The sequence below is a fragment of the Paramacrobiotus metropolitanus genome, unplaced genomic scaffold (genome assembly GCF_019649055.1).
Source record: "Paramacrobiotus metropolitanus isolate TYO unplaced genomic scaffold, Prichtersi_v1.0 Parri_scaffold0000091, whole genome shotgun sequence".
Taxonomy (NCBI): domain Eukaryota; kingdom Metazoa; phylum Tardigrada; class Eutardigrada; order Parachela; family Macrobiotidae; genus Paramacrobiotus; species Paramacrobiotus metropolitanus.
Genome location: NW_026570311.1, coordinates 410,543 through 426,304, shown reverse-complemented (window position 1 = coordinate 426,304; position 15,762 = coordinate 410,543). Strand labels below are relative to the sequence as shown.

Here is a 15,762-nt window from a genome sequence, read left to right as displayed (position 1 = left end):
GATCACCTGAATTAGGAGTTAGTTTTCAAACTTTATCTGGTGCATTTTGAACGGTAGCCTTCGAAAGTTCACGCAAGTTTACATCACTCATGGGCATGTTGACTGTTTCAGCCCACCACACATATCATACCATAGTGACTATCCAGACAGCCATTGCCCGCTTCTTACCACACTTGAGTGTGATCAAAATCTATTGTCTTTCGGTGTTTGCTTTGATTCCGCTGACCAGTGCTCTGTTTTATGGCTGGCAGTAGAACAAAAGATGCGTATCCCGATTCTGTGCTCTCCATTGATTTCATCGCAGGTGCGCTAACTTGCATATGCGTTCGCAGTGGTGAGCCGGGCCAGTCACTGCTAGCATCGTTACTCAGTTTAGGCAGCTAACTTAAAAAATTTATATTTCATAACCCTGGAATTTTATCACTTCAATGTTTTTACCATCGGATAGAGCAGTCTTCAATCTGTAAAGCGCCTTTCTTTTGCAAAATGGCCTATGAGGAATAAAGCCGGACTAGCCATGGCCTTAAGGTGAATTTCTACTCAAATAAGTCCGTTTTTAATTATACAGAAACCGATAGAGAAATCATTTCTCTATCCGCCGATGTAATTATGGTCTTTAGTGCAAAAAAATCGCACAAAAGTAGACAATTAAAATTCTTTTAGGCCTGATGTTTTTGGCAAAACTTTTATTAGTGCGCAACACAGTAAAGTTCAATGTTTTGAGCACTGAAAACAGTAACGTAAAAAAACTGTTTACGAGTCCGCAGTGGTGTTTTTTTTCTCGCAAGAGGGGTGCAAACGAGTAGAAACTCAGCTTAATTTGATGCGTAAAAAATGATGAATTAAGCTTTTGACGGTAAAATGAAATAATCTAACACTTTGTAAATCTTAGTTGTAAAACTATTACTGCATGGTTGTGGAAGCTCATTTGTCGGCAGTACTCAATGCACAGTACTCACGATCAATACATGTATCGTTACTGTACAATAATTATGGTTACTGTGCGAACGTTTGATATACAATACGAGCGAATTGATTGTTGTGATCAACACAATGAATCCATCACATTAACCTTGTGAAGAACATATATAAAGATTTACTGTTCAAGAAATCGAAAAAATGGAAATATGCGCGGTACAGCTGTGTATTGAGCAAGAAAATGATTAACGGCAAATTCGCAAACAGACGTTGCGGAAGTCAGGTGTAATGTTCATGAAACAATTTCGTCATGCGATGCATAGAATCGCAGGTATACCAAAATGACCGGGTAAGTGTAATTGCAGCGGATGACCTTTCCCCCGGGGATCGGTCGCTTACTCCCGTCTCGACACACTCCATCTTAGCTCGACTGGATTTTATATATATATATATATACAAATCATCTGGCTACACGATGTCGTAAAACAGCGTAAGTAAATGTTTTGGAGTGCGCGAAAGCGAATATTTCCCTGTTTGCACAAGTCCGATGGTTCGGTTTTTTCCGAAAAGATACAGCGATCCATAGAGATTCACAGGTTACGGAATACGGCGTAACGATAAGCTTCATACCACGGCCCTTCACTCCACAATCTTTTGCGCGCTACATGCTTTTAGCATCATGCCTGGTGCACGTCAAATATACATATCGTAGAAAACTATCGTCAATTCGAAAATCAATCAAGCTGATTTATTTGTCGTAATAATTCACTGTATGGTGTTTTTATTTCGACAACAGCCAGTGTACAATTGTACATAACACGATGCCTGCGCGGATTTACACTAATAACAGTTATCAAATTTAAACTTTAAAAAAACATCCGAAATCGTTAAAGCCACTCGTGGCCTTTGGATGTGCGGGCAGTGTACCAAAAACAGCTGCTGCATTTCCACGGACTACAGCTAGACTGAACCGTTGTCTTAAAAAGGCGGTAGATCGAGGTTCCCCGGTAACTTCACGGATCTTTCTGCCGACAAAACTGATCAGTTCGGCGAATGGCGTGCCGAAAGTCCCGAACGTCTCGACTGCCAAGGGGTAAAATAGATATCCAGATCTTCGATGAAATCGCATGTCCGGCGCCTGCTTGCTTCCGCCAGTTGTGCTACACTTCCCGCTTTCTTCGAGCTGGCATGCACATGGGACACCGCCACTGTACTGTATTGCTTTAAATGTAGTGTAGTCGTTGTTTCCAGCATCGCGCTTGGCAAGTACTATGTACCTGTATCTGACGCAGGAACGTAGTCATCCTTCTTGTACAATACACGGATGTTTTGCGATGTAGGTATGTGCCGGTAATTTGTCTTGCAAAACTCGATTACAGGTACAGTAGCATTATGAGAGTGTTATTACGTACGAGATACATCATTGCTCGTACATCTGCGATTCGTACGTGGTACATTCGGTATACAGAGATAAAATGGTACGAGGAAAAAGGAGACTGCAAAATAATGTAGCGGACTATGGAATCATCGCTAATGACACATTCATATTTCCCGACCGCATTCAATGCTGTTACATATTTTTCTTCACAAAAGGCACATCAAGAATGAACCCGCACATCAATACAATTACTGCAGTACAGAGTGATAAATATAGTTCGACACGATAACTTTTTTACGTAGAAAAACACTTGAGAGCGTACAGTACAAAGAGGAACACCAACCCCGGGTTTCGGCTAAAGAGTACAATTTGTGTCTCCGCTTGCGGCCACAAACGAAATACATAAGGCAAAATTAATTCTGTACAGATATAATTTCCTGTGTAAAAAGTCTGCGTTTCTCCTCTATCGTCACATGCGCGCCAGCGGATTCTGCGCGAAGAGAACACCTTGATACATGATGCCGTTAATCTCCATACTGATCACCAGTGAACCGTCCATACTCCGTCCATCCCCTAAAAACGACGACAACAAACGTAAAGCATAATCAAATTATTATTTTTATAATACCATTACAATTACCATCGTTACAGAATTGGAATTTTTAACGCTGTACAAATGTAGTGTACGCACGTACAGTATTACGGACTGTACCTATTGTCATATAGCAATGATTGTTATTGTGATACTTCTTACTTGTTGTTATTAGCAGCTACAAGTGTATCATTCAGTTTCGATTATACTAACGTATGGTTAATCAACAAATGTTATATTAACTAGAATAATGAAAGACTTCCCAAAAAGGTACGATTGAGAAAAATCGTAAGCATGTGATAGTCTTACCCCGGCTGGTGATTTTTAAATGCGCGGAGGGCAAACCGGTATGCATCATGGGAAAGGGCGCCCTGAGTTCCTCCTCAATGCCGTTCTTCGGCCGTTTATTCGCCGGGACCGACAACGGCGACGGGGAGCGCCGCGAGCGCTCATGGAGATTATTCCGTTCGCGGTCCCGCTCACGATCCCGTCCTCGGTCACGGTCACTGTGACGGCGGGAGTGGCTGTGATTGCGGTGGGTGTCGCGGTCCCGCTCCCGCGGACGTTCGCGCTCATGACTGGAAGCGCGGGACGACGAGCGGCTTTCCGCGTCGGATTCTACAAAGATCGATGTAATTTTACACTGAGTCGCTGTGTACAGTTAAGCTCGAGTGTGGTCGGGAACGTTATCGTACCTGAACAGTGTCCGCGTTTGCTGTGCTGGTGCGGGAACATGTGGCCGTGCCCGTTAACCGTGCCGTTCATGGAAGGATGGTGCGGGCGGGCGGGGGCCAGCGCGGGAATCAGCGGCGAGGCGGTGGGTGGCATGGCCGGCGGGGTGAAGCCCTCCGGGCCCGGGGAGCCGAAGTGGTGGCCGGTGCGGCGACCCTCGCGGCGGTTGCCGTCAATGGCGGACTGCAGTTCGTCGGGGGCGCTCAGGTTGAGCCGGTCGCATTCATAGGGATAGAGGTATTTCATATACCTGCAAAAACACATGTTAGTACTGCGATTTATTTAATCATCGAGGTCCCCGTTCAATGAAACCAAAATTCCATCTGACAAAACTTTGTTCTTATCGTTATTAAATTATTTATTCGTACTAAGTGATGTATTACACACAGAAGTAAGATGAATAGAATACGAGACACAAGATACTCACTGTGTGCGCAGTGTGAAGGCGGCGCTCGTTATGGAAGACGGCAGATTGAGGCCTTTGGTGATCTCCCGCCAAATCTTTTTGTTAATCACCTCCACCAGACCGCCCTTCTGCGTGACGAGACGGTAGAGCTCGTAGAGGTCCAGCGTCTGTTTGGCCATAATGGGAATTCGGTTAACCGGTGTGCCTAGATAAAAAAGTTCTTATTACATTGCAGCTGTATTTTTCACACTACACTGTTAACGGAAATGACGTTTAATCGTCATCAGATTGAGTGGATTGTACGAACTACATGAAGTTCATATGTTAATCCATCGCCGGGAAAATGCACAAGAATTCCGCTGCGCAATGAAAGAGGCCACAAAGGTCACTACATATTCAGCGGAAACACACACAGTCATTGAGCGGAGTGCACTTGAGGATTGTGCATTAAACCTCAACGTGTACATATGATGGAATGCTGCATTAGCATCGAGTGCGGTTTATTCTTATAATATTATACGAGAACCTCCGTATATCGCCATCATCTCAACGAGCGCGCGTTGTGCTCGGCATGGGAGAGGAGCGCACAAGATGGCCTGCGTGAGACGGCCACTTGAGAATCAAATCATAACCGAGCGATTATGCCGCGGAATTAAGTGCGAATATATAAACGGCGCTTGATAGCTGCGTTCGCGGCCGGGAAATGCTGCTGCGGCACAACACGCTGCTTGGCGCGCTGGAATATGCAGCCTACTTCACCCACCGAACATGTCAGATCGGCCATTTTTGTAAACACTCGGATGTAGAGCGGAATCGTTGTGCCACTGTCCGAGTGCCTTCACAATTTACATTATGACAGTATTATACGCGCACCTCTTTCCTTCTTGTAGTGCGATTAGACAAATATTAAATTTTTAATCCAGCCTAGAAAAAGCGCCGGGGAAAATTAATTTTTTGAAAAGCGTGGTTTTAATAACTATTTATAAATTTTATTAATAAGTACTGATTTATTTATCATTAAATTCGGCTACAGTAATACTGAAATTAAGAAATCCTGTAACAAAATTTTTGTTTAATGCTGTTGGTATCTGCAACCGTTTTTCAAAAGAGGGATAAACAAAACAGATATTAAAAAATTTTATTCGCCGAAGAATGGTTTTTCTTGTAGGATAAAAATTCCATATAATATTTTTCATATTATGAATTTTTCGCGACCGGAACATTAGTAAAGTAAGCTTTCTAAACGCTGCCAGATAAACTGTCAAATGCATGTATATATGTGTATAAAATCTCGGCAACTTCCTGCTACGTCGACTGGTAAGTGTAGCAATTTTGGCAGTTCATGTGTAATGTCAGTTTCCCTGAAGCGCTGTGTTTATTTCATCTGACAAGTCCATAAAAAATTTCCCCCTCTCATATTACTGTCCATACATCAGCATCCATCCGGCCCGAGTACAGTTGGGGCCGGCGGAAATGCTCCACGGTTATATTCCCGCTTGCTGACTGCCGACTAACACATCGGCCATAAATTTACAGCCCCACACACTCGCAACGGCGACGTCTTTTAGCACAAGGACACATTTGGCAATTAATCATCATCAGATGAATATTACGCGCCGCAACCGACTTATATATAGCCACACATACCGCGGCCCTAATCCCCCCTCGTCATCATTCCGGATCAACGTCATTTACCCGGCCAGTAACATGTTTTCGTGAGTACGAGGAAACCGGCGTTCCACGGGACACCGGCTTTTGGCGGAACCGTATTCCGGTCACCCCTTGTTAGAACCCTATAGCGCGTTTTTTATTGAACTTATTTTCGGACCCTTTTTCACACAACGGCCGTACAAAATCAGGCGCAATAAAAAAGTATTATAAATATTTTTCCCCGAGTGCCAAATATGCGCTCTGCACTCGTCCGCTCCAATCATTCATCACACGATAACAAACATGACGCCACTGGATGGCCAAAGAAATGAACGCCACTAAATGCCGATAAAACACCCTGCCGCGGCCTTTTGATAATTCTCCATGCCGCACTTTTAATTGCGCGGGGTTAATGATTGCCGGGTGTATTTATATACTGCGTACATCTTTGCCGCACCGTATCGTGTTACGTCTGCTGCACGATTCCAATGGATTTCTTCCACGAATGTAATCGCAGTTAAATGGCGGCATGTATCAAATAATGTCAAGCGGATTAGTATCTCTCTGATTGTTAGTTATTTTCTTTGTCGCGTCAATGAATCTGGCTCATGTTTTTCTTGGCTCCGAATTCACCAACGTCTTAATAAAATAAAATCCGGTCAAAAGAAAATAAAGTCCATTAAATGATATTATAATTTACATCACGTAGCAAATATTCTGCATTGCAAAACTGAACAAAACGATATAAAGTTTAATTAATTTTTAAGTGATTACTTCCAACAATATGCAAGGTTTTTGCTGCTACAGAAAATAATTTTAATTTTTAAAATTAAATAAAAATTTTTAGGAGGGAGTTTATTAAAACCATTTCAGAAGATATGCAGCTTCTAATGTTTCAAGAAATGATTTTGCAATGTTTATCGAAAAGTTTTCTTCACAAAAAAAATAAATCTGATGGGCGAAAGTTTATAGGTTACATAAATAATCGCTGATTATTTATTTTGGAAACATTGTGGCGGATTTGTAGCTGTTGACGGTATTGAGCAGCGACAGCTGTCGGCATTTTTCGCCACGGTAAATTACCCGCTCCCAGACCTTAATTTCTAAGTAGAGCCAAAAGAAATCTCCGTATTGGCTAATCACACGACTACCGCATTAAATTCCACATTGTACCGCGAACGTTTTACGTCAGCGCGCCAAGCGCCACTGACAAAAAAACGAGCGACTCCAAATTGTTGATGTCAGCCGCGCGGCTCAACAAGATGTATGATTGCTGTGGTGATCCTTGATGCCACAACAAATGAGCAGGGAAACGCCCAAATATGCCAGTGTGGCTAATAAATTACACGCCACTTCATTCCCGACCTGACGCCCATAAATCTCATCTAGTTCCACCCGGCGTGTTGCTTTTCTAAATCTTTATTATAACGTCTTATTATCTGAGCTGAATTTATTATTTACAGTATCGGTTGTTTTTAATATTTATAATTGCAAAATATAACCTGTTAATACATTTTAATTGGTGTTTAATTTATTTTGAAATTTTTAGTAACATTTCTTTTTCAATTGTTTCCTGCTTTATTCCTTTTTCCCTGTTCCTGTTTTCCACCATTTTCCACCAGCTTCCTGTTTTTTCCTGTTCCTGTTTGTTGCTTTTCTAGATCTTCATTATGACGTCGTATTGTTTGCTGAATTTACCATTTTTTCGGTGTTTGTAATATTTATAATCACTTATTTAATCTATTACTTATTATATTTTAATTTGCACTAATTTATTTTAAATTTTTTATTATGTCTTTTTCGCGTTTTTGCGTTTTCCTGTTTAGTTCCTTGTCGTCGGTAGATAAACGAACGTTTTGAAGTGATTATGCATTTTATGGAAATTTTCTTTGGATTATTGCTGATGCGGGCAGAAATTGGAGGAAAACATAATATTGCAATTGGAGTTTAAAGACGAATAAGTGGCGGTTGAGTCGGTTAGGGTGTCGTAAGCCGCTCGGTGGCATTTCGGTGCATAAGCACTGCGCAGTGGCGTTTTAAATCCGGTAACAAATTCGTTACAAATGAATAATGTGTTTACCCAGCGGCTCACATTAAGCACCGCTCACCACAAGTGGCTTTGTAATTTTGACAAATTTCCGCTCCTTGATCCCTTGTACAAAGTGTGTACACTACGATCCATCACACAAATCTCAACCCGGCAAAAATATTTCCCTTCGAAACTGTATTTGATTTTCTTACATGCCAACATAAAATTGAAAATATTTTCCGGTATTTTTATCACAATACCGCGCCGAAACGCATTAAATCAAAACAATTTTCTGGTAGCGTGAATCGTGCAACATAGGTATAGACTTCTTTTTCCTTCTACGAAAAAACCGTTTCCCATAATTAATCTTCTGTTCACGCCATTTATTGTTCATTTCGTCAGTAATCAACAGGTAAATAAAAATTCAGAAGTACAGTAATAAAATTCAGATTTATTTGGTGGCGTTATTTTAATTTAATTGACTAGCAAAATTTTTTACAGTGCATGAGAAATCGTTGAGAATCCTACAGGGTATTTAAAAATTTTTGCTTTGATCCTTGGCGATTTTGCTAAAGAGGAGATAATGCCATTATACTACAGCGCTGATTTCGGCTATTAAAGTAATAATCGGCAAACCGCTTACGGCGCATAATATTTGTCCAAACATTTAACCGGCACAATTTCACCAACGATGGGCTTAAATATTATGTTGCTCCGTGTGAGCGCTGTATAAAGACGTCTACCTGGCCCAACCGGAGCCATCTGCTTACTGTCCCCGGCGATCTGACAAAATCACACTCACTGCCGCGCGCTAATCGCCTCTGTGCGCCGTTTACGCGAGAGAAGTTAAAAGGCTTTAAATTATTGATATGGGAAAATGCACATGTACAATTGCCGTGTTCGGGCTATAAATAAGCACCTCGTTGACCGGTTTCATTCCGCGGATGTGTATTAAGACGGCTACTTAATAATCTCCGGCGCAATACAGTGTCTGTATGAAAATGCGGCATGTGCTGCATTATTAACGCCGATTCGTTGTGTATAGTCAGTATTTTATGGCTTCCGTCGTTCTCGTTGTTCAGTGATTAAAGAGAAAAAAAAGCCCCGCATAAAGAACGGTTGTGTGCGGTTATTAAGTGCTGCTTACCTCGTTTCTGCATGAAACTGAACAGATCGTCCAGGAAGGCGCGCCGTTTTGGATCGTCGCTTAATTCATACAGCTGAAAATAGAAAAAAAAACCGCGATGAATGAGACGGTCATTAAAAATGAATGGCGGAGGCATTAAAAATTTATTAAAAATCATTTGACGCATAAGACCCAAACGAGGCATCAACGGCCTACTTATTTATATTTTTTGCTTTAATTTAGCAATTTTATTAGCGTCGTTGTAACAACCGCAGTGTCACGGGAAAAAAATCAATTGCCGCTTTTCGTAATATGAAAGTGAATTAATTCATCTTTACTGCGTCTTCTTCAACGAAAACGGATAAAGCCGTAAAGAAGGAAATTTTCTGATAAAAAATACAGAAGTTCTATGACACACCGATGTATTTTTTCGAAATTATTTTTCCATACTTTATTATATTTTTTGGCAATTAATCGCAATTAAGGCGATGCTTAATTCGTTCAGATTTGTTATATACGCGCACGTGATTCCAAACTTTTGATCGTTTCCACTTCTTTCGGTCGAGACTCTTACAGACTCTGATATTTTGTCCCAAAAGAAACCTGCGCAGTTAAGGATGATCTCATCGTCGTCCTTTAATGGCTTAATCTTTTGTAGCATTAAGCGCAAGATGCCGTCCTTCGATTTCCCACATATGTGAGCTTTAATTGTCTTTTTCCTAGCACAGGCTCGATTAATTACAGCCGGCGTCGCCAGGCCATTACAACTGTCTGGCGGTATAATGTTAATTCCCAAGCGCTGTGACTATGAGTATTGGATTGATAGCCTAATTCGTCGCTGCTCTCTGCCGAATCTATCCACCTGGCATGGCAATTAATTGCTCTCGCTACAGTCTTACATTCCGCGAAACGAAAGAGAAATCGAGACACAGAGAGCAGCACATTAAGCCTCCACTCTCGTAGCCCAATTAATCCGTCCAGAAAAAGGAATTATATTCTCCCTTCAATCGGGCGAAACAGAGAGGCGCCAGCGCCCCCGAACACCGGCTAATTACACTCAACGCAGCTATTCTTCTCCGGTGTGTCCTTAGCAGCTTTCTTCGTGTCCTGAGCGAAGAAAGGGAAAACGGCATTCTTGTCGTTTACCTGAGCGATTATCAAAGAGTGCAGCATATGTGGAATCTAATCTACCTGATGAGAACATGTATTAAATCTCTGAGCGCGCTTGTGTGTGCCCAATTAACCTAGTGAGAGCGGCGCTGAGGACAGCCGATGGCTGCTTCCGTGCAATTATCGGAAAGGTAGAAAATGGCTACTCTATCAAGGAAGCAGCAGCCAGACAAAGAACACACAACGGAACACGGATAGTTATCCTACACTTCATTCGGATGAATGTTTGCTCAGTAGAAGACTCCGCCCCCTTTCGCTCTCCCCGGGAGGCGCAGTACCGGCGTGACCTTTTGTTTACATATCTGTCTGGGAATTGTTCTGTGTTCTGTGCAGCAATGCAGAACAAAACTTTCATTGCTGGCGACACAATTGCCGGATTTTGTCACCATGTTAAACTCTGTTAAACCCTTAAAAAAATTCACAGTGATGGTTAAGCGTATCATATTCGCAAAAAATCAGGCAGTCATTTCTGTTGCACTGTTAGTAAGCTGCGGTAAAATTAACGCTTGATTTGTGGTTATTATTCGTGACTGCAACATTTTTGCCGGGTTTTGAATTTCTCTCTGATTTGAAGATGCGTTTGAATGGTATGTAAATTACATTCCACGATAAGAGATAATTGCAGTCAACCTGTACAGTGTTCCACATTTTTATGCAGAGCAGCAAGCAAGGTGCAGGTCAAACGGTTTGACTGAGGAGTTCATTGGCGATTCATTCCAGTGTGACGCCAGCGCCCCGCCCATCTCTCGCTGCAGAGTGCATAGCATTACTCCGCCGAACAAACAACAGCCCGCTGTTTCGGCCGGGCTATCCAATTACCCACATATTTTCTCTTCCCCCGAATATCTTTCGCACTTTCAAATAAACATCAATGAATCACGATTTAACTGCATGATTAAAATCGGTGTAGCTTTTTTTCACGATCTGGCCAGTTCATTTGTGGGGCGTTGTTAAATGTCTCAAGGTAAGCCACGGCCGGTTGGCAGGCCCGGTGATTTTCCGCTTCACAGCGTCTTTGATCCAACTCATCAACCGGCTGATTATACGCTCGGTGTCGAGGTGCAGTCAACATGTGATGCGGGGGGATGTGCTGGTAACGCGTCGCCCAACACCAACAGAACCCGACCAGCGATTGTCGCCACGGACGGTGTACAATCATGGCGATGGTGTATAATAAATACGCGGGCATCAGCCGCGATCGAGCGAATTAATCGCGGTCTGATTATAGACCGACAAGTGGCCACATTGCCCCCATAAAACCATGCCGGCCATTAGCGCTTCGTGGCTAATCGAGCTTGATGAATATATCAGACCAGTGTCCGATGAATCAACAGTCTCTTTCTCATGCGGCACACTTTCTTAGATTTCTTAGGTTTCTTAGATTTTCCTTTACACCAAAATCACTGCAACGTTTTCCCCGTTTTTTCTGCCCTTTTCCATAACAGCATTAATCTTAAATAATATTCATGTTATATAAAATTTATAAAGTAAATAAATTTTGTGCAGACATTATTTTCAGGATATTTTTGTGGGCGGGCAAATTTCTCCAGATAATTATTATTACCATTTTTTTTATAATTTTTGTTCTTCACCTCATTGACACAATAAAACCCGAGTCTGACACGCAAGCGCCGCGTTGTTCTGGCGTTCTCCCCTCCGTCCTCAGTTTACCGGTGGTAACCGCACAGCATTGTTTGGTCATTCGATGTCGATTGGCCGGTATCGGATTGCGTGGGCCGCCGTGTAAAATCAGCTCTTTGTTGTGCCATACGACACCTTATCTATGTCAGACAATCTGGCTTAGATTGGACCGTATTACACGCTTATACACGGGCGCATACATACAGCATAGAGCGACAGCGCTGTGTGATACAGCGGCTTAAATGGAGCGGTATAAATGACAAGCTGAGCAGATATGTCAGCTTTTACTCTTGTCTCACAACTTACTCAAACACTCGAGAAACACAGAGAGTCACACGGAGGGACAGACTGCCATCGGGTGGGTAATAATTTTTGCAGTCGTTGGCTAGAAGGACGATTGATTTGATCGGCTACTGCGAGACATGGACAACAAAAGACTTCATAAATCCCCCATCAAACTACCTGGTGACTGCGACATGCATTTAATCAAGCACATTCCAGCCCGGTAATGATTTTCGATTAATGACAACGCCCCACAATGCGGCGCGTCTAATAAAACCCGAATTCCGTTGTCGTCATGATGAAAGCCACTATTAAACGGCATTTTGCAAGCGCTACTTGGACAATCAAGTGGACAGCGCAAGACAAACAGTTGACGCATCATAATTTGCGTCCGCTAACGAACCTGCCAAGCACAGCGATATTATGTGATGCCGTTTGAGCAAACACCGGCAGCAACAACAACCTGTCCGTGCCGATATTAATCGCTTTAATTTTCACATGTTTCCATCGAAAATGTATATCTGTGTGTGTGTGCACGAGGTGAAAGCATAATTTTGGGGAAAGTGTTTACGTAGACACGATCGGATTTCATCAAGCTCCGATCAAGTGGAGGTTACAATTGGCACGCCGTGGTCACCGTCGTGTTATAGGGAGAAATATATCAGCGTCATGATACACATCATGTTAGATATTGGTGTGTAATGATAAAGTTTCTAAATCTCGTTGAATCGCGAGTGCGCGCAAACGCAGTGTGTATATCATATGTTATAAATAAACAGCAACTGCGTTTGATCGCGCTGTGCTTTGCCTGTGTGTAATTTTAGGTTTTGATAACTGCCAACATATGCGGTCTGATCGAATGCCGTTTAATGCATTTTCCTGGGCTACTACGCTGTGCATTTATGGGCGCGAGAGGAAAATGCGGCCGTCTTTCAGTGCTGCCGGAATATTTTCTCCCTGGCTGCTTTCTTGCACGGCTCATGCTGCTGTAAAATCCTGCCGATCAAGCAGTCAAATTTATCCTTAATCTGCCAACATTTGATATCTATTTCGGTTGCATGTTTTTCTCTAAATTCCATCATAATGTTTCAATATACGAGCGCTTAGGTCAACGACAGCGCGTCTTTCACCACGCACACACACAGTTATAATACACAGCTACACATCATATTCGGCCCGTTTTGATAGCCGTTATGCATTACGCCACATTTCCCCTACCACACATGCCGACGTCATTAAAAGCCAGAATGTTAGCGGCAAATGCACAGCACATGTTTCCAGAAGGATATTCTTCCGCAACATAAATTTAATTGGCAAAATCCCTTAACGACTCAGCGCTATGATGAGCACTTTATACGAACGGTCTTTGTGTGGCGTGTGTTTAAATTCCGCTAATCGGTTGTGGCTTGAAAAGGTTATGGTGTATACGTCGTTCAAGGAAGTTAAAAAGCCCATTGTAAAAACCGGGATCCGACTAAATTTCCCTCTGCCAATTACGCACTGAATAGCAGAATGGGAGAATAAGCAACACGGGTCCCTTTGTCCGTGGACCGGTTTGGCTGTCAATGGGCGTTTAAATTAACCGGGGTGGTCGTGGCTGTATAAACGCCGCAGTTACAGTGATACGCGTTATAAAATATTCAGGAATAAATTGGCCGCGGTCTATTCACCGCCAAGTATCAAGTATGATGGCTCGTTAAGTCATTTATGCCGAGGAGGTGCTTGAATGGCCGAAGGACTTTGACTGGACAATGCGATGCTGCAGTCTTTAAGATATGATATGCAGTTTTAATCATGCCGCTCTCATTCAACACAGCACACACATAACCGAGGCGCTGTTTAACGCTACAGCTCTCCACTCAAAAATCCTGCTCTTTATTTATTCATTTGGCCCATGGATAATTGATTGTTTATCAAACGCACGTTAGCCCTCCCGCACTCTAACAATGCCACCGATAAACTTGTTGTAGCTAGTCTTAACATTGTTCGCGCCACTGGATAATCAGCCGCGGGATCGATTTTAACTCTTAACCGGCTTTTCTGGCATTCAATTCCCAAGTACAATATCTCGGCTGTTTGTGTATTATTCAAGCAGAATCAATACAAATAAAAAATTCTTTCGGCAAATATAAAAAACTACTTCCTTGATACAGCTGAATAAAATCTTCACATTCAAAAATAACACTGCTTAGTTTATATATAAAATAACCACAGAACACCACAATTTTCCGATGCGGAATAATTTTTAAATTATGAAATTCTACGTGGGATTATGGAAAAATGTTTGAATTCTTATTGGTTGGGCGTACCTGTTTAAACTGTTCCTCATAGGACCAGGACGCCGACGGGGCATGTCCGGGCGAGATACGGCCAATGGAGGGTGAGCGTTGGCGCGGCGGTGTCCGGGAGTCGGAATGCGATCCCTCCGAGTTGCGCGCCGACACACTCAGATCCTGCGGTGTGTTCTCCGGCGAATAGGGCGCCGCATCCGTGGTGTGGTCTTTGTAGGGTTTGTGCAGGGTGAAGTGGCGCTGGAAGCGCTCCATGTCCAGCGGCACCACATTGCCGGCCTGTTGCGCGTCCCGTAGAATCTCCTCCCGCACCTGTTGACGGTGGCGTGGCGGCGGCGGCGGCTCGTAGGCCGCCTCCGGGGGCGGTGGGCTGGTGTCCGTCTTGATCAGGCGCAGAGGGACGTCGTCCGGGCTGTCGCCGGCGTCCGACTCGAAGTCCGAATCACCCGCCTCTGACTGCTCCACACCGGGGTGGGAGAGAAAGTGTCAATAAATATTTCACAACACGGATTCCCAACAAATATCACTTTGCACCGTTTAAAAATAAATTTTACTTACCATCGTTAGATTGAGTCGATTGGTGCGTTGGTTATTAAAATATTTTACTCAACAAGCACAAGAAAGAAATTGGGTAATATTATTAAACATGAAAAAGACGAAGCAGGTTTGTCCACGTTACGCCGCGTAATGCAATTGACTGGGTGAACTGCAATTCGATAATAAAAAGACGAAAGAGAGAGAGCAAGTGAAAGAGACACACATAAGAGCTGATTTTTCTTCTCTTATGACATTTATTACGCTCATACGCCGATCGGCAGATATATGCTATGCTAACAGCAATGCAACGACGCGCGGCTACCTACGTGTGCGTTGTGTCCGGGGCGGGATCATTTTTTTATTTCAACGCATCATTTCAGCGCACGCGTTGATCTGATCGGCTGGTGTGGATCGATTGAGGCGGCGGTATGCCGCGGCATCAAGCCAATCCGATGGATTAAACGCACGATTAACCCCGCCTCCCTGATATATATACATCGATGCGCGCTACCGTACAGATAGAGATATGCGTATCATACGGACCGGTTAATTTCCCTTCGCGCTTACGTATCAACCTGATTTGATCCGCCGAGTACGATCTTGTGTGTCGAATACGCTTAGGCTAATAATATAGCCCGGCAACATATGTTGCCGTACTTTGCATCTGTCACCGTCAGCACACCATTGGACATGCTTAGTAAGGAATAATTATGACATGCACTTTACTTGTTAGCACACACACACACACACAAAGATGCACATGCAAATCTTCACGTGCATTGGCAGGTGGCTCAACGCAGTCGCGGTGATTAACCACCGAACGGCTTTCGCTTTTTGAATGCCGGCGTAATTAATCGGCAAATTAATGTCTGTTGATTCCGCTTGCAACGTACGCATTCTTCGGATGCAGTAAATTAATACATAAGTAAATTTAATATATGCGTTTAATTAATTTATCCGAAATGCTAGAAAACTTGCGCAGATTTGATTTTATAGATTTCTAAAAAAAT

General features: G+C 43.0%; 1 protein-coding gene across 1 annotated transcript; it reads right to left on the bottom strand.

Moving 5' to 3' along the window:
• Positions 1-2,474: 2,474 nt before the first annotated feature.
• Positions 2,475-15,010, bottom strand: LOC129596457 (AT-rich interactive domain-containing protein 3A-like). Its single transcript, XM_055493729.1, has 7 exons — positions 14,774-15,010; positions 14,234-14,671; positions 8,853-8,925; positions 4,048-4,231; positions 3,584-3,870; positions 3,198-3,506; positions 2,475-2,869 (listed from the first exon to the last, which is right to left on the bottom strand). Exons 1-7 carry the CDS (start codon positions 14,774-14,776, stop codon positions 2,766-2,768), a joined length of 1,398 nt encoding a protein of 465 aa, XP_055349704.1. The 5' UTR covers positions 14,777-15,010; the 3' UTR covers positions 2,475-2,765.
• Between the last annotated feature and the right edge of the window lie 752 nt (positions 15,011-15,762).

Bases quoted from the DNA above. Each gene is read 5' to 3' on its own strand.
- LOC129596457 (XM_055493729.1), bottom strand. The intron at 3,507-3,583 runs GTACGATAACGT...CGATCTTTGTAG, and splicing joins CAAACGCGGACACTGTTCAG to AATCCGACGCGGAAAGCCGC. The intron at 2,870-3,197 runs GTAAGACTATCA...CGTCGTTTTTAG, and splicing joins TTTAAAAATCACCAGCCGGG to GGGATGGACGGAGTATGGAC.